This window comes from Nicotiana tabacum, chromosome 8 (assembly GCF_000715075.1).
Source record: "Nicotiana tabacum cultivar K326 chromosome 8, ASM71507v2, whole genome shotgun sequence".
Lineage (NCBI taxonomy): Eukaryota > Viridiplantae > Streptophyta > Magnoliopsida > Solanales > Solanaceae > Nicotiana > Nicotiana tabacum.
The window spans coordinates 19,896,049-19,915,969 of NC_134087.1; the positions used below are offsets into that span (position 1 = coordinate 19,896,049).

The 19,921-nt window shown below is 41.3% G+C and overlaps 1 protein-coding gene across 1 annotated transcript; it reads right to left on the minus strand.

The window, feature by feature from the left end:
• Positions 1 to 549: 549 nt before the first annotated feature.
• On the minus strand, positions 550 to 924 carry LOC142162981 (secreted RxLR effector protein 161-like). Its single transcript, XM_075220220.1, has one exon. It carries the CDS (start codon positions 922 to 924, stop codon positions 550 to 552), a length of 375 nt encoding a protein of 124 aa, XP_075076321.1.
• Between the last annotated feature and the right edge of the window lie 18,997 nt (positions 925 to 19,921).

The window sequence follows — 19,921 nt, forward strand, 5'->3', positions numbered from 1 at the left end:
AAAGGCATGAAACTTTTGTATGACCTTACTAAAGGCAAAAACTCGATCTCAAAGTTAAGGCTATATATCGAACTTATAAGACCCCTAAAAGGCATACCCTTGAAATAGACGCCTAAACTACATCATTTGGGATCTAAAATGGCTCTGGCCAAGCACAAATAACTACGGTCATAAGGCTGTACTAGCCAAACTAACACGACTCGGGGACGCCTAACCGTCGCTAAAAAATTACAAGCCTACAATTACTTCGAATCTACTTCAAAAAGAACCGGTTAAATAGGCTACCCTCGACATAGGCAAAAGAGCTTCGACCATGTCAGCTCCAAATCACAGGCTTTGAGAAACTCAACATTCGAGCCAAACCTCCCGAGGTGCTCGATCATCGCCACAAAATGACTCGTAATCGAGGTTCTTCCCGATCCGTCGAAGAGTCAGGCAAAAATTATTTCAAAAAGTCGTTAATGAGGGAAAAATAAAGCCAATAAAAGGTCGCTTCGACCTAAGGCATAAGAGCCATTGTCTCCAGCCCGCACGAAAGGCCGCATTGGCTCAAGGTGTAACAGCCATTGTCGCCAACCCACACAAATCCGAAAACTTGAGGGTCTTGGCACTCTTCCACGATATTGCTCCTTCAGCTAATTGGAACAAATAACCAAACATGGATTTTCTAGTGTCAATACATCCAGCAAAATCTGAATCCGAGTATCCAACAACTTCCAAATGTTTGGATCTCCTATACATGAGCATGTAATCCTTCGTTCCTTTCAGGTACCTCAAAATTTTCTTTGCAACTTTCCAGTCATCAATTCCTGGGTTACTCTGATATCTTCCTAGCATTCCGACCGCAAAACTAACATCCGGTCTTGTGCAAGTCTGAGCATACATCAGACTACCAACAATTGAAGAGTAAGGAATTGATTCCATTTTCTTTCGTTCTACATCATTCTTTGGGCATTGCATGAGACTAATTTGTCCCCTTTTTGAATTGGAACAATTCCTGCTGAACAACTATTCATATTAAATCTCTCTAGAGCTCTTTCGATATAGCCTTTTTGAGACAATCCCAATAATCCTTGTGATCTATCACAAAATATTTCTATTCCTAGCACATAGGATGCCTCACCCATATCTTTCATTTCAAAATTCTTAGAGAGAAAATCATTAGTCTCATGCAATACGCCTAAATCATTAGCAGCAAGTAGAATATCATCAACATATAGGACTAAAAATATAAACTTACTCCCACTGATCTTTTGGTGTATACACCGATCAAAGGTATTTTCCACAAATCCAAAAGATGTTATGGTATCATTAATTATATACCATTGTCGTGAAGCTTGTTTAAGTCAATATATTGACTTCTTCAGTTTACACACCATTTTCCCTTTTCCTTTAGTTTTGAAACCCTCTGGTTGGTCCATATACACTTCCTCCTCGAGATATTCATTAAGAAAGGCAATTTTCACATCCATTTGGTGTAACTCTAAATCATAATGAGCCACCAAAGCCATAATAATTCTTAACGAGTCTTTCTTTGAGACCAGTGAAAAGGTCTATTTATAATCAATGCCTCCTTTCTGAGTATAACCCTTGGCAACAAGTCTGGCTTTGTATCTCTCAATATTGCCATTTGAATCGCTTTGGTCTTAAAGACCCATCTACACCCGATTCTTTTAGAACTTTCGGGCAATTCAACAAGATCCCAGACTTTATTGTATTCCATAGATTTTAACTCTTCCTTCATGGAATCAATCCATTTGTCAGACTCATTACTTTCTATGGCTTGTGAAAATGAAATCGAATCCATATTAAGACCAATGTCAAAATTTGACTCATGCAAATAAACTACGTAATCATCTGAAATAGCCAATTTTCTAACTCTTTGAGATTTTCTTAATGGCAATTCTTGTGGTTCATTTGTGTCAAATATTTGTGAGTTAGTTTCTTCATGAAGTGTTTCATCCAAATGTTGCTCGGTGTTGTCAAAGTGTTCTTCAACAACTGGAACAATATTTGGTATTTGTGTGGAAGTAGGCACATTTCTGGGTAATAGAATATTGACCCTCACCTCTTTAATTTCCACACTTTGCTTTTCAACACTCCCACTAACATCACCATTCTCAATGAATCTTGCATTACTGGTTTCAACAATTCTCGAACTATGGTTTGGACAGTAAAACACATACCTTTTAGATTTCTCTGGGTAACCAATAAAGTAACCACTTACTGTTCGAGAATCTAATTTCTTTTCTTGTGGATTATAAACTCTAGGTTCCGCTGGGCAACCCCAAACATGCAGGTGCCTTAAACTAGGTTTCCTTCTTGTCCACAATTCAAAAGGGGTCTTTGGAACTGCCTTACTAGGAACCCTGTTTAATAAATATATAGCGGTTTTAAGAGCATACATCCACAATGATTTGGGTAATGAGGAATTACTTATCATACTCCTAACCATGTCCATAAGTGTTCGATTACGCCTTTCTGCAATACAATTTTGTTGAGGTGTTCCTAGCATAGTATATGTGCACATATGCCACATTCCTCGAGGAACTTTGCAAATGGACCTGGACATTGTCCTGATTCATTATATTTTCCATAATATCCACCACCTCTATCTGACCTAATGATTTTTACCTTTTTATCTAATTGCCTTTCAACCTCATTAACAAACACCTTGAGAGCATCTGCTGTTTGAGATTTTTCTTTCAGCAAATAGATATATCCATAACGTGAATAATCATCGATAAAAGTGATAAATATTTCTCTCCACCAAAAGATGGAATGTCAAAGGGTCCACAAATATCGGTGTGTATAATTTCAAGAAGCTGGGTGCCTTTTGTGGCACCTTTTTCACTATGCTTGGTTTTCTTTCCCTTAATGCAATCTAAATATATAATAAGATCAGTAAAATTTAGATTCGGAAGAATCTCATTCTTTACTAATCTCTCTAACCTTTCTTTAGATATATGACCCAAACGTCTATGCCACAAGTAAGCAGAACTTTCATCTAGTGAACTACGTTTAATTCCAATATTATGCTGAACATTAGAAGGGATTCAGAAAAGCCAATATCGAGTTTCAATTTATATAAATCATCACTAAGAAAACCAGAACCATAAAAAATAGCATTCTTATATAAATTGAAACATCCATTTCCAAACTTTAAATCAAATCCAGAGACATCAAGTCTTGAAAGAGAAATCAAATTTCTAGAAACTGAAGGTACAAAAAGAGTCTGTAATAGATCAAGGTGACGTCCAGTCTCCATGATCAAACGATAAGTCCCTATGCCTTCAATTGGAGCCTTCATACGATTTCCCGTGAACAAGAAATCCTTATTTGGATTTGTAGTTTGGATCGTAAGGAATCCCTGCAACGTAGTAGATACATGAGTAGTTGCACCAAAATCAAGCCACCAAGTATTATTAGGAACTTCTACTAAATTAGATTCGAAACATACAAAAGTACTAATTGTACCTTTCTTTTCGAACCAAGCTTTACGTTTCAGGCAATCTTTCTGATAGTGTCCTTCCTTGTTACAGAAACGACACGTATTTGCCTTATGTTCCTTGTTAGCATCCTGTTGAGCTTTAGCAGGTGCTTTCTTCTTCTTGAACTTGTTGGCCTTCACTTTAAGTCCTTTACCAGCTCCTTGACCCATGAGGTTAATTGAATGACTCCCTTGTTTCTTAAGTTTTGACTCCTCCTAAGTAAGCATTCTGGGCAATTCGCTAACATTTCACTTATCCTTAATAGTGTTATAGTTAATTTGAAAAGGTCCATACTCAGGAGGTAACGAGTTCAGAATAAACTGAACCAAGAAGGAGTCATTCACTTTCATCCCCAAGGTCTAAAGTCTTGCTGCAATGTTAGTCATCTCGATGATATGGTTTTGTATACTACGCGACCCATCAAACTTCATGGCCATGAGTTTAGCCATTAGTGTACCTGTGAGAGACTTATATCCAGAACGAAAACGTTCTTCCACAAACTTCAGGTATTCTCTGGCACTTTTTGTTTGTGGAATAGTACTCTTAATATTGTTGGCAATATTTATTCGCATAAACATAAGGCTTAGCCTGTTAGAGCGTTCCCATGCTTTATGGAATGACTTCTCATCCGCACTGTTCGAATCAGTAATGGCAGCATGCTTATCATTCAGCAGAGCCAAGTCAAGATCCATCACACCTAAGTGGAACTGGACTTGTTCACGCCATTCAGAGAAGTTCAATCCGTTGAACACAGTAACAGACGAAGCAAGTGAATGAAAAGGAATAGCTGCAAAATAGATAATACATACTCACAAATCAATATGGATTCAACAAAACAGTTAAAGCATATCGCAATTCTCCTTTTGGTAAATACTATGACACACTATCATAATTTAAATGACATTTAGTCTTTCATAGGTAATTAAATATTTTTAACCAAATATATATGCCATCTTTGGACAGACAATATATATTTAACTAAAAATATTAATTTACCTCATCATATCACCATTCATAGAATAATTAATTTACCTTTGGGTAAATCCTTAAGTTCTAGCAATAATAAATTTAATTTATCCATTTATTAATAGGCATTTCATTAATTTCATGGGTAAACTATAATTTTATGCATGCATATTTTTTTATTTTATTTTTATAAGCATGCTAGTTGGCCACTTTGGCGACTAACAAATTATATAAACATAAGTGCACACATAAAATAAGCATCGGGAAATTTTATGCATGTGAATATATTAAACAATCTAGTTTGATAACTTTGATGACTAACAAACTATGGGAGCATCAAGACATGCATAAAATATAAATATTATATATGTGTATGTTTTAAACATTCTAGTTTGATCACTTTGGTGACTAACAAACTATATAAGCATAATCACATACATGAAATAAAAATAATAATAAATGGGTTTACTAACTTAATTGCCCAAATACTTTAAACAGGACCTAAACAAATTGCTTTATAGCCAAGTAAAACAATAACGAGTCTAATTCTAATAACTCATGTCATAATTAACTTAAAAATCTTTCATAATAGGCTTAAAACGGTGGGGTGAAAAATTTGTGTAACATCTACCGAAAACTTAAACATAAACATGTATCAAACTTTAAATAGCTACTAAATCAAGATCATTACTTCATTGATAATATTGTGGAGTAATTAGTTCCAAAATTTGGATATCAATTGCCACGGTTATAAGGCTGGCGCAAAACCAAATAGCCGCCCAAGACCTAACTAATAGATCTTCTGTCGCGTTCGATCATTCTCAAATTAAAAGAATCAGATTCGAAAATATTACAATCCCATTAGAACAGTACGCATCAACATAATGATATAGTCTTTCTTTTAAGAAAATTATCAGTTCAAATATCCATGCTCATGATACCACATGTAAACATAAACTTTAATTCTTACCAGGATCTTGAACATTATAATTTTACATAAAATTGTTACAAAAAATATACCTGAAGCGGAATCCATTATCTTGAAGCGAAAGCGTTAATCGGTAATCAGTTTCTCGCCCCTTGCCCGAACTTTACGTTACCACCGACTTTAGTGATGGAAGAGAGAATAAAAATATGGTAACCCTAATGGGTGGGGAGAAGACCAATTTATAGAGGTCCTCATTTAATTTGGTACGTCCATCAAGTAACCGATCGGACGGATGAGATTTGATCATTAATTAACCAATAAATTGTCTTAAGAAAATCTTACATACTTCTGAAGCTTTGTTGGCTTTTTTTCACCGTTTTTCTTTCTGAAGCAAGAATTAAACTATACTATATATCTAATTAGCAAGGATCTGGGGACTTCAACATCCAATAACTTTCATTACTTGCAAACTCTATGTAACGTCCTGTCCATTTCCGATTTTCACTTGAAACTTATCTGCCTTGATGTTATAATATCAGAGAATATGGTGGTTCCCATTTCTAATATATGACCCTGTGTAAGTGGGAAGCATTAAACAAACAAGGTAAGATACAGAGTAGCTACATGAACTTTTTGCTAGTTCCTCAACGCTTTTACACGTATTTCCCTTCGATAAAAATTGCCAGAAGCATGACGCATACTCTACTGTTTGAGTTTCACTATTTCATTTTCTATTTGGTCCATTAAATTGACATCTTGCATTTCATAGTCATAATACTATGCTATAGGAGTTGGTCCCATGTAGGAGAGTATTTGAAAAAAAAACTAGTACATTGCAGGATATGTGGTTGGTGCATGTCACAAGTTTGAAATCTTATTGGTGAACCAAGCTTTGGTATTTTAGTGGAGTGTGTGGTGTGCATATTTTTTCGAGATTGGAACAGTGAATTTCTTTTATAAAAAGGAAAATTTTTAAGTATATTTCGTGCTCCATATCCTGGAAACCCTCGGTGCCTACTAGGACATGCACGACTTCATTAGGATTATGTTTCTTGAAGTGGTTCGTGATATGGTACAGTGTGGTACCATCTTTTTCAAGAGTATCATACCCATTTTTCCCTACTCCAGGCATGTTAAGGCTAAGTCTTTCCTTCATTTTGGCATGATCTCGTTATTATACAAGTTGATAACGAGGCATAAAGAAAAATTCATATCCCGAAATTTGCGTATATTTTGCTAGTCTCGCAAGTTACGTGTATTTTTCTAGTTTTGTAAATTACCATATTCTCCCTATGGGGAATTCATATTTAGTTGAGTATTTACTTCTTCTAGTCAAGAGAACAGAGAGTTTATATATATACAGTATTAAAAGTATTTTCATTACCATCGAGCTATAATCGATGGGTAGGCCCCTATTGGGCAACCTCTGATCAGATGGTAAGTATATAATGAGCCTACTGTGGCCGAGCGCTTATGAGCGAGCCCAGTTGGTTGAGATATACAACCTAGTATAGTCGAGCGTCTATGAGCGAGCCTACTACGGTAGAGCAGTTATATATATACCGAGCATACTGTGGCCGAGCGCTTATGAGCGAGCCCAGTTGGTGGAGATACAGAGCCTAGTATGGCCGAGCGCCTATGAGCGAGCTTACTACGGCAGAGCAGTTATATATATATACCGATCCTTATACGGCCGGATAGCTATTTTACTTACTATATTGAGAGAGTTGAGTCAGTATCAGCAAGTAAGCATATCTTCAGATTATCTTTGACCTCTAGTTGCTTTTCACTTATTATATTATCAGTTCAGTTTCAGTACATGCCTTACATACTCGATACATTATTCGTACTGATGTCCTTTTGTTGGGGACGCTGCATTCATGCTTGCAGGTATAGACAAATAGTTTGACGAGCCCTCATAGTAGATGAGGTTAGCATTCAGCAAAGGATCGGTAAGACTCCACCTCATTCGGAATGCAGCCGAGTCTATGAGTCATCGTGTCAGAGTTTTGCTACAGACTTATGGGTAGGCCAGTACCCTATCCCATTTGATGTTAAATAATCTTTAGAGGCTTTGTAGACAAATGTTCACTTTGTTCAGTATGTCAGAGGCCTTGACGGCCCATATGTATTCGTGTTTTTAAGTACAATGGTTCATTAGTATAACATTTGCCCACTTATAATTGTACATTACGAGTTGTGGTCATATTGGCCTATGTTAGTTACAAAGGAATAACTGAGTTACAGAGTGGTTTGCTCAGGACACAATGGCATCGGGTGCTATCCACGCCTCCCCATGTTCGGGGCGTGACAATATTCAATCAAGTTCTGCTTTAGTGCTTCGTTCATTCAAACCTTGGGTGAATGCCTGCACTACCCAATCATCGAAGACTGGTGGTAATTCCATTCGCTCCATTTGTAAGCGAGATACAAACTCCCGCAACATCTCGTTTTCTCTCTGTTTGATTTTGAAGAAGTCGGATTTTCTTGTAGAAACCTTGATGGCACCGGCATATGCCATTATATAAGAGTCTTCCATCACGGCAAACGAGTCTATTGAATTCGGGGCTAGGTTGTGATACCACATCATAGCCCCTTTTTCAAGTGTTTCCCCGTACTTTTTTAGTAGGACGTATTCAACCTCGTCGTCCTTCAGGTCATTGCCCTTCATCGCACAAGTGTAAGCAGTGACGTGCTCAATTGAGTCCGAGGTTCCGTTGTACTTCGGAAGATCGGGCATTCTGAATTTATTTGGGATGGGCTTTGGAGCAGCATTTTGTGGGAATGGCTTTTGTACGAATTTCTCTGAATCTACATCCTTCAGGATAGAAGGTGCGCCCGGAATTAGATCGACCCTTGAATTGTAAGTCTCCACCCTTTTGTCATTGGCTTCTATCTTCTTTTCGCCCGATTAAATCCTCTTGTGAGGTCCTCGAGCATCTTTATGATAGGGGGGTCGGCTGCTGACTCGTTATTTTTTGATCTTTCTGTTACCTGTTCGGCTCGAGGAGCCGTTTCTGGTGCTGCTGTGCTTGGAGTTTTTTGGTGGCTTTGCAGTTGAGCAATCTTTGATGTGCCTATAACATCTCAAAATGATGTGAAGGCTAACCTCTTGTTCCTCCCGAGCCGGGGGTTTTTGAGATTCTTGTTAGTGTTCTTCCGCGAGAATTGGTTCTGGTGCATCCTTAGGGTTTCGTGGTGGTACACCGATACCTGGAACAGCTACACCATTCTCCCCATGGTCCTTAGGGCCATTGTTTTCATGTGCATTCACTGAGTAAGATATTTTGACCTGAAATCAAAGATTCTTGGATAAGAAAAAGTGTGAAGGATAACTTGCGTTATTTAGTAAACCAGCACAAAAATAATCACTATTATTTTTAGCCCCACGGTGGGCACCAAACTGTTTACCTTGAAAATGGTAATTATAATTAGATTTGATTTTGTGTTTCTAAAAATACATAATTTATTTTTATGTTAGTTATTAGGGAGTAGATGCTAAGTGTGAGACTACAAAATAAGATGAGGGCTTGAAGATAGTATGCTATGCGAACCGAGTGGCCGAGAATCGGGGTCTCGAGCTATCCTATGATGGGCCTCGAGGTTGAGCTAACTAGCTCGACTGGAGATGGCCGATGAAGTACTAACCATTATAAGAGCTTTGATGGGGGCTCTTTATGAGATGAGTAATAAATGAAGAACAATCAATGAAAAACAATAAATTTAAGTAATAAAATCAGGGGCGAATATATTTAAGTTAGAGAGCAGAGAATGTTATTGTTCTTGTATTGAATATCATTTGTGTTACAAAATGATAAGGATCCTCTTTTATATAGGAGGGGGGAATACCAATATAGTACATATGTATTTATTACAAAGGTATGCGGCTGGTAAAGCCATTTAATGTCACGGTGTGGATTTTGTACTAGCCTAGTAGACCTGGTCAGCTCTAACCACGTACCTTGGGAATTTCCCGTTTGTCTATCATACCCACCGATTTGCACTGCCCCGACGTTGAATCGTAGGGAACCCTCGGGGTTGAACCTTGAGCCGTGCCTCGAGCCTCCTGTAGGCGAGTGATGGAGTGTCATGACGATCGTAAAATTGGACTCTCCGATTTTAGCCATATACAGAGATATATGTCCAAAATGTCAAATCACATGGTACGGTAACACCCTTTGTGCTTTTATCTCATCCTCACCATGTACAAATAAATTTATGTAACAATTCAATTAGCACAGAAAGACCCTTCGTGCGTTCAACTCATCTTTCTAAATGATCGTATAACAGAGCCAAACTTATCACAGGAACACATTAATAGGAATTACTAAGTAGGAAATACGCAAGTAAAAATGATGGGCAAGGATGCACATGTGGATCACAGTAAAGGACTAAGCGGAAAGCACGTGAGTAATAATAACAAAGGGAAAACAAGGAATATCAACTTCAATTAGCCAACATATTGGAGGCCTAAGTACAAATATAACAATTAAGACGGAAACACATGATTTTTGCAAGTTAAAAAGTAAGGGCATGAATGGTTGGCATGGTGGAAGGCTTAAACTAAAGTACATCAGAATAGATACAACATGAGTATATTATAAAAGAAGGAAATAGGCACGGTATTCGCAAGTTAAGCAAGTAAAATACATGGACAGTGCAACGACGATTGAGATAAAGGTCAAGTACAAGACAATAACAAAAAGTCATACAAAATATGTAGATACAACAATAACAACTCAAGGTAAGGGCACAAATGTCCCTCGTCCTCACCTGCACGAAAACACCCTTCGTGCCATGACCTCACAATAACATACAAGCATAACAATATAAATGAAATGGCACGACATCACCCTTCGTGCTTTTACTCTCAAATGATATGGCACGGCATCTCCCTTCGTACTTTTACTCTCAATAGTGTGGCACGACATCAACCTTCGTGCTTTTACTCTCAATAATGTGTCGCAGCATCACCCTTTGTGCTTTACACTCTCCCTCACATGATAATATATAAACAATGGCACGACATCACCCTTCGTACTTTACACTCTTCCTTACCAAGCATATGTAGTATAATAATGACAAACAAGTCAGGAAGCATAAATGACATCAAGGAGAGTGTTTTAATGGATATTCCAAGCAATTCCCAGTCACAACCTTCCAAGTTAACAATGATTCAACAATCCTCAAGAGCCATATTATTCAAATTCTTCCACAATCTCACAAATGATCCACAACACAATTATATAGTCTAGTATCTCATGAATATCGACTGTAGTAATGTAATAATAATTTCGCATAGAGATAACCGAATTAGACACATCAATCTATTCTCATAATTCTCATCAATTTTGATCAAGTTATAATAAGCTAAGTCTTGATTTCCATCATTTAATATCATGTTCTTGGTATCTAAGAGTCAAGTAAGGCATGAAGCAAGAGGTCACAAATTCTACAAACATAAATGTAAATTAATCCACCCCCCCCCCCGATCATGATTAACCCAGGCACATACATATACGCTCGTCACCTCATATATGTATCATCCCCGCATGTGGCAACCAATGAAAAATAGGAGGCAAAACTGTCACGACCCAAACTGGAGGGCCATGACTAGCACCCGACCATACTTGCCGAGCACCAACGTACATTTTATCTAACTTTTTTTATTATCTTTTAGGGTTGACGAGGTCAATATAAATGGTATACATGGATCATGGACAACCAACAATAAAATATGATGGCATGAACATACATAGCAGGGGATGACCAGACAATCAAGAAACTACATATAAGGTACGAGCTACCACGCTACCATGAAAGACTATACAACAAAAACCAGCCTACAAGGAATACCAAACTATACATGAATCGAGACTTGTATATGAGCCTCTAAATGAACATAAATGCTGCAACATAGTCGTAATAGGGCCCCGACATACCCATAATGTCTATAACAAAAATGCATACAAAGACCACGACAAGTCCGGAGAAGGGATCTCGCCAATCACTGGTGAACTGGACAACCTACTGTGGTGGGGGAGCTGCACCTGCCTGTCTATTAGGGCCTGCAACACGACATGCAGCGTCCACAAACAAAAGGACGTCAGTACGAATAAAGTACTGAGTATGTAAGGCAGGGAACCATAAATACGAACAGTAATGTAAGCAGGGATAGAGAATATACAACCTGGAACATCTGAGTATCTTTGAGGGCTACTGACATGAAATGCATGATACATATGTATGTATACATAAACTTTTAAAACATACGCCTCTATGGGCATCATCATCGTCACATCGTACCCAGCCATAACAGGCTCGGTAAAAATGTACCCGGCCGTCATAAGGCTCGGTAGAATTGTACCCGGCCACGTGGAGCTCGGTAAAACCCAACTGATCAATGGTTGCACAATAGGTGTCGTACCCGGCCGACTATAACGCGGCTCGGTAGAGTAAAATAGATACATATATATAATGCATGCTCGACTCATGGAATCACATTCTAAACCTTTCGGAGTGACGTAAGGTCGGTATCCTCTATACACGTTATTAGGACCAACTCTTCATTACGAACCTTATAAGAATCAGGAAGTACCAACAACATTGATAACATAAGAATAAGAGAAGCAACATTAACATCAATCGTTCCATAAGAGGGAAAACAATGTAAGTACTGCTAGCTTCTAAAAGTAGAGTATCTTGGGAAGCTCGTTCATTACATTATGTACAATCGGAGTCGTGCAAAAGAAGAAAAGGGATAGCCTCACATACCTTGTATATACTTCCCCAATCACAAGCTATGCAATTGTCACAACTCCTTAGTCTACAATAGGAGAAACGTTACTATCGTTATCATTTAAGCGTCATAACTATTATGTATCGACCACAACCTATCGACCACCTCTATCTGCGGACGATAGAGGCCAGGCACGGGCGATTTGCTCTGCTCGGGTGTCAACCGCTGATGCCACACCTTTGGAACCCGCATTATTTATTTGAAAGAATAGAACAATACCTTTTAGGTAGCATGCCCCGTGCTCTGCCAGCTCTGTTCATGGTTGTGGCGGATTTAGTAGTCATGCCTTCCTTCCTCCGTTGCATTTGTACGGGCGTCGTTGGCATTGGACGGTCCCTCATGGGCGAGGTTGTCCCCTCTTCGGAGAGAGGGGGAGTTGTAGGCGATGGCAGTAAATGAGATATGTGCTTCATAATGCGACAGAGCTTTTATTGGGGCGATACGGGCCTGTGCTTCTGAGGAGAATGCATCATTCAAGCCTGATGTTCCTAGAGTCCTTGGTTCTAGAGCAGCGATTCTTTTGAGTTATTATGCCCCAGCTAGGGTTGGTTCTTCCGGGCCATAAGGGTTGGGCTAGCTAGAGTGTGCTCGGCCTTCATGGAGGTTCACCGGCTTCCTTTCGTGGTGAGTTTCAACATGATTCCTCCGCGGCTCGGATCTTCCCTTTCTTATCAGGTTTTCCTCCCATAAGACTTGGGTAGATTTAGGCTTGTGCTGCTTCACCAAGGGGCTATACTTCGGGGGGCCCTGGATGGGGGTAGGCCCCTTAGGCTTCTTGGCGAGGAGAACAAGGGATCGAGTCGGTGTGCTGGCGGTTCGGGACGTATCAGAGCTTGCATTACGGAAGCTTTTTGGTGAGTAAAGAGCCTTTTTGGGGTAAGCATTTCGCCTTATCAACCTTTGAGGTTAGGCTTTTGCTTATTTTTTAGTTGCAAAAAAAAGGCAAAAGTTTAGGAGTACCTTAGGGGCGAAACTCGATCGAGCCAAAAATGCTTTTGGTGAACTGAAGGTTCAAATGCAGGTTCGATCTTCGATCAGAGTGGATATGTTCGTGAAGCTGTAGCTTGATTCCTCGAAAGTCCGGGTTGAAATTAATCGGTGCCCGGGCGGATATAACATTGAGTCGGACAGACGAAGATGAGGGAGTGGCGATCTGTTTAAAGGATGTCGCTGATGTCTGAGCCGAGTTGGAGCGGGCCTTCAATCGTGATAAGAGGAACGAGAGATATGTTTGTCGTAGATCTTGGGATAGGAACTTGAAGAGACCCACACCAGGGATTCCATCCTTCTAGAAAGATTTGCTTGGGCGAAGGTGGTCGAGCGTGATGCTTGGCTGCTTCCTGTCGATGCCACGGAGAGCAAGGCTAGGGCTGGTAGGCCGTAACCCTTTGGGGTGGAGCATAGATTTTGCCACTTTGCATATGTTGTTAGTAGATCATGCTTATAGATGGATAGCGCACCTTTCGCGTATATATAAAATGGAAAAAACTTGAAGCTTTACCTTCTTTGTATCTCTTCCCATATTGTTTTTGACCAGGAGGGCTGGTTTCGGTTTTTGGCGGGACCCTCATAGGTACGGAACTGATCAGGCAGGCCTGGAGGTTTTTATATGCTATCTTTTATGTGAGCAAGAGTTGGGGCCTCTACGCTTTGCCCAACTATTTTAGGCTCAGTCTCCGAGTCAGGCCTTGACTCGAGCTTGCCCGACCTTCGATCTTCTATGCCCGTGTGGGCGGATAGTGGTTGTTATTATTTCTTGCCCTTGGGTGTTTGCTGTTTAAACTATTTTAGGTCCAGTCTCCGAGTCACGTTACGATTCGAGCTTTAATTGACCCTTAAGTTCTTTCCTGCCCATATGGACGGACAACGGTAGCCTTTATTTCTCGCCCTTGGTCGTTTGTTGTTTCAATTACTTTAGGGTTCAGTCTCTAAGTCGCATTGCGATCCGAGCTTTAATTGACCCTTAAGTTCTTTCGATTTTCAGACTGGTGATAGTGGCTCTTACGTTGTTTTGGTCGTTAAGACCTTTTAATATGGGGCTCAGAGGCTTGTATAGTTAACTATTTTGGATCTGGTCTCTGAATTGGGTTACGACTCGAGCTCATTTTAATCCTCAAGTTGTCAATTTTCAAGCTGGTGATAATGGCTCTTACGTTGTTTGGTCGTTGAGACCTTTTAGTTGTGCGGCCTGGAGGCTCGCTTAGCTGGCAATAATGGCTCTTACGTTGTTTTGCCCGTGGGCTTTTTGTAGGCTTTTTTCTCCGCTCGTTAAGGTCTTTTTTTAAATAATTTTGCCTGACCCGTCGTCAGTTCCGGAAGAACCTCGATTTCAAGTCGTTATTGGCGATGTTCGAGCACCTCGAAAGGTTCAAAGCTCGTAGGCTGAGTAGGTCGAAGCCTTGTGATTTGGAGCTGAAATGGTCGAAGCTCGTTTTTGCCTATTGAGGGAAGCCTATTTTAACCGGTTCTTTCTGAAGTATATTCAAAGCAATGGCCTATGATTTTGTTTAGCGACGGTCGGGCGTCCCCGAGTCACGTTAATTTGGTTGTATCAGCCATTTTGACCATAGTCATATGTGTTTGGCCGGAGCCAGATTTTATCCGGAGGGATAGTTTAGGTGTCTACACCAAGGGTATGCCCTTTCGAGACTCTTACAAATGTGACGTATAGCCTAAAATTCAGGATTTTGAGTTACATGCCTGCTGAGGTCTTACAGTTTGTCATGTCTGTTGAGGTCTTACAGTTTGTCATGCATATTGAGGTCTTACAATTTTATCATGCCTATTGAGGTCTTACAGTTTCTCATGCCTGTTGAGGTCAGACAGTTTGTCATGCCTATTGAGGTCTTACAGTTTTATTATGCCTATTGAGGTCTTACCGTTTTATCATGCCTATTGAGGTCTTACAGTTTGTGTTGCTTTATAGAATAGATCTAGTTACACCGATTCTGCCCGCTCGGGGTCTTACGATTTCGGGTTTTCCAGTGCATGGCGATTGGTGGCAGTCTCCGAGTTATTAAGTTTACTTGGGCTCGAAGGCCACTATTTGTGAGATCGGGGTTGCCTTGTTGGGGCTTCATTATCCCGGAGTTCCGACCCTGGGGTCGTACGGGTGCCAAATTGTTGACGTTAAGTCTCCGAGTATTTTGGGATACATTCGGTGGAGAGGTTACTGCCGAGAGTACATTGCGATTTCCTTGTTTGGAGAATGAGATGTTGAAAGATATTCTTCGATCTATTGACCTAACATATATTGTTGTGTCGAGTCGACCTATATTAGGTCGAATTCGATTGCTCGGAGATTTGCCTTGCCTGAAGTTTTTGTGATTTCAGAGCTTCGATCCGGAGGCCGTCTGAGCGTTTGAACTGCTGGCGTCCGTTCCCGAGTTTTCGGAACGTTTCTGGTGAAAGAGTTTGTTACCCTACTCTGAGAAGGAGTCCCTCCCCCCCTTTTTGACAAAAAGGTATTTTTTGATTGCTCTATACAATAGTACATGCTTTTGCCGAGGGGGCCTGACTATATCAACCGTTCGGTCCGATACATTATTTTCCTATAGGAACCTTATTTGGCATTTCCAAAACTCCTATGAGCGGGCAGCTTTTCGGGGGAATGCCCCTCGCTATTCAAAAGTTGGCCGCAAGGGAAGTTTTGAATGTTTTGCGGAGTTCCCCTTTAGACAGCTCGCAGACATTGCCTCGTTAGAAACCTTGCCGGTAAAAACCCTTCTTCTGGGATAAAAAAACTCGGTCGAAGGAAAAGAGTGCAACAGTTGCGCTTTTGGAGCCTTAAGGTCTTATGATAGCGCTAGCATTCCGGCAACTCCGGTCATGTGCTTGCACGAAGGTTAATTCCAATCTCAAAATAAAAAGGGGAATGGTCGTACGTTGAAGCGAGATATGTTGGCGATTCCTCAGGGTTGGTTTATTATAACTGCCCGGCGGCGGAGACGCGTCATGGATTTCTTTTTCGCTTTGTCAAGATCGACCGGGGGCGAGACCTGATTCACCCGATAGTTTATTTGGGGGCGGAGGCATGAGAGTTGGTACCACATCGTGTATTGCGATCATTTCCCTTGCCGCGTGTTGTTCTCTGTAGACGGTTTTGACCTCGTATTTTGTCGGGAATTTTATCATCTAGTGGAGGGTGGATGGTACTGCTCTTATGCAATGTATCCACGGCCGCCCAAATAAGGCGTTATAGCTCATATCTCCCTCGATGACATGGAATTTGGTGTCTTGGGTTGTGCCGGCCACGGTAACCGGAAGGACGATTTCTCCTTTCGTCGTCTCGCTCACCATGTTGAATCCATTGAGGATTCAAGTGGCAGGCATGATTTGTTCGAGCAGTCCGAGCTGTTCTATCACCCTCGACATGATAATATTGGTCGAGCTACCTGGATCCACGAGTACACATTTTATCTAAAAAGAAATTACAAGAAAAGAGATTACCAGGGCATCATTGTGGGGTTGAGATAGGGCCTTGGTGTCCTCTTCGCTAAACGTGAGGGCATCTTCGGGGACATATCCCCGAATCCGTTTTTCTCTGGTGATGGATATTTTTGTTCTTCCCATCACGGGTTCCTATGGGGCATCGGCGCCCCCATAATCATGTGGATGACGTGTTGCGGCTCGTTTACCTTGTTTTTCTTGGTTGCCTCTCTTTCTCAGAACTGATTCTTGGCCCGATCGCTAAGGAATTCCCGAAGGTGTCCTTTGTTGAGCAGTTGAGCCACCTCCTCTCATAGTTGATGGCAATCCTCAGTCATGTGACCGTGCGTGTTGTAGAACTCGCATACTAAATTGTAATTCCTCTACGAAGGGTCCGACTATATCGGTTTGGGCCACTTGGTGTCTCTGATCTTGCTGATATAGTACACGATGTCGAACACATCAACGCTGAAGTTATATTTTGATAGGTGGGCGCGTTTGTGGGCACTATGTTTCGATCGAACCTGGTTTTGTTGACGGGTCCTCGGGGGTCCTGTCCTCGATCTATCCTCCGATCATTGCGAGGGAGGTTGCGCCTCGGGCATTTCTTCTGTCTTCGAGATATGGTTGGTACCTTTCCTTGTTTGGTTTCGATTCTTTTGCCAGGAGTCTGTTTGGGTACACAGAGCCCGAAGAGGCACCCAACTGGTCATCCTCGGCTCTGATCTTTGACTGATATCGGTTGTGGACGTCCAACCAGGTCACGACCGGATATTCGATTAGGTTCTACTTCAGCTATTTCGAAGCCACCGAGCTTCGTTCGTTCAGGCCTTGGGTGAAGGCCTGCACTGCCCAGTCATCGGAGACCGGCAGTATCTCCATTCGTTCCATCTGGAAGCGGGACACGAATTCCCGCAGCATCTCGTTCTCTCTTTGCTTGATTTTGAAAACGTCAGACTTCCTCATTGCTACCTTGATAGCTCCAGCACGTGCCTTTACGAAGTTGTCTGCTAGCATGGCGAACGAATCTACGGAGTTTGGAGCCAAGTTGTGATACCACATCATGGCCTCCTTTGAAAGCGTTTCTCCAAATTTGTTCAATAATACGGACTCGGTCTCATCATTCTTTATATTGTTGCCTTTTACTACGCAAGTGTAGGCAGTAACATGTTCGTTAGGGTTGGTGGTACCATTGTACTTAGGGAGTTCCGGCATTTTAAACTTTTTAGGAATAGGCTTCGGGGCCGCTTCCTCGGGGAACGACCTCTGTACGAACTTCTTCGAATCCAAACCCTTGAGGATCGGGGGCGCACCCGGGATCTCATCGACGCTAGAGTTGTAGGTCTCGACCTTTTTATCGTTGTCTACAACCATTTTCTCACCCGATTTGATCCTTTTGGTGAGGTCCTCGAGCATCTTCACTATGGCAGGGTCGGCCAATGACCCGTTATTGCTTGACCTTTCGAGTACTTGCTCGACAGGGGGAGTTGTCTCTGGTGCCGCTGTGCAAGGAGTCTTCGGATGGATTTGTAATTGAGCAATGGCCAACTGTTGTTCCTGCAACATTTCAAAAATGACCTGAAGACTAACTTCCTGTTCTTCCCGGGCCGGGGTTTTTTGAGCTTCCTGTCGGTCGTTGTGTCGTATGCTCCTATCGGTGTGAGAAGTTTCATCGACTTGTTGTGCGTTCTACGAATCCGAGTCTGCTAGAATCGGTTCGGGCGCATTATCGGGATTCTATGGTGGTGCTCCAGCGGCTGGGACAACCACTCCATTTTCCCCGTGGTTTTCGAGGTTGTCGTTCTCGACTCTGTTTACCGAGCCAGACATTTTGACCTGAAATCAAGAGATCTTTGGACAAGAAAAGTGTGAAAGATAATGTGCGTTTGCGCAATGAAACCAGCAAGAAAATAATCACTATTATTTTTAGCCCCACGGTGGGCACCAAACTGTTTACCGTGAAAATGGTAACAATAATTAAATTTGTAAATGGGATTCTAAAAATACATGATCTATTCTCGAGCTAGTTGTTTAGAGCAGTTGATGCTTAAGAATATGAAGTTTAACGATGAAATGCAAGCTAAGGACGGGGTGATAACCAAACCTAAAGGCTTATTGTCCGGGCATGTTTTACTGAGGGGATACGGGCTAATGGGGAGTTGAACGAACCACGAGAACCTGCTGTTCGGGTGCAAGACTGGTCGATGGGGGACTTCGGGGTCGATGTATGGGTCGAGCTCGAGCTATCGGGGATAGTCGGGAATAGGGTAACAGTTAGATTATGATCAAACAAAGCTTCTATATGGCCAAGACCAAGCGATAAATAAGGAACAAGTAAGAAGTCAACAAATGCTAAATGGCCTCGAGCCAGTGAGAGCAAGCGAGTTAGAGAGAGAGATATCATTGTACTTGAGTAGAATAGTTGGAGCTCTGTTTTACAAGGTGTTAGCGACTCCCCTGTTTTAGAGAGTGGGAGCCTAAACTTAGTGCAAGATACATTGCATGATAAAGAAATGAGATATGACAACCGGCTAGCTTTATGACGTATGCGCGGGCTGATGTCGAGCCGCTCGAATAGACCTAATCGACCCCGAAAGCATTCCTCGGGAGGTTTCTGTGTTCGTCGTGACTCCAATCGACATTATTCTTGGCAGGGCATCGGCCGATCTTACGGGAAGTGACTGACTCGAGATCCCGGGCTTCCGTGATCACCCTTTGAAGCATTTTATTAAGGAGAAGTCGGCCTCCCAGATTTCACCACACACAGTTCGCAATTGCGAATGAACAGTGTCGCACCAGAAACCAGAAAAACCCAAACTTCTCCGAAATGATCTGAGACCACCCCGAAACTCATCCGGAACCTCCCCGACACAAACCATATATGAATTTCAACCATAAAACATGCTACTGACCTGCTCGTGCACTCAAAACACTGAAAAAGGGCATCTTAACTCGATATTAACCGTGGTCAAACTCCCAAATTTCTTAACTTTACTAGTGTCTCAACCAATGCTCCAAAAATATACCCAAGCCCCTCGAGACTCCAAACCAATAGTGCACACCAGTCTAAAAACATCATAAGAACTAGCTCACGCGATCAATCGCCAAAATAACACCTAGAACTACAAATTGGACACCAAATCAAATGAAATTTTTAAGAAAGCTTTGAAATCTCTATTTTTACCGCCGGACGTCCGAATCACATCAAACTGACTCCATTTCCCACCAAATTTCACAGATAAGTCAAAAATATTATATTGGACCTCTAGCGAGCTCCGAAACCAAAATACGGACTCGGTATCAACAATG

What these genes read in the sequence shown, in the direction of transcription:
- LOC142162981 (XM_075220220.1), bottom strand. Translation starts at nt 924, where the DNA reads ATGGAATCAATTCCTTACTCTTCAATTGTTGGTAGTCTGATGTATGCT.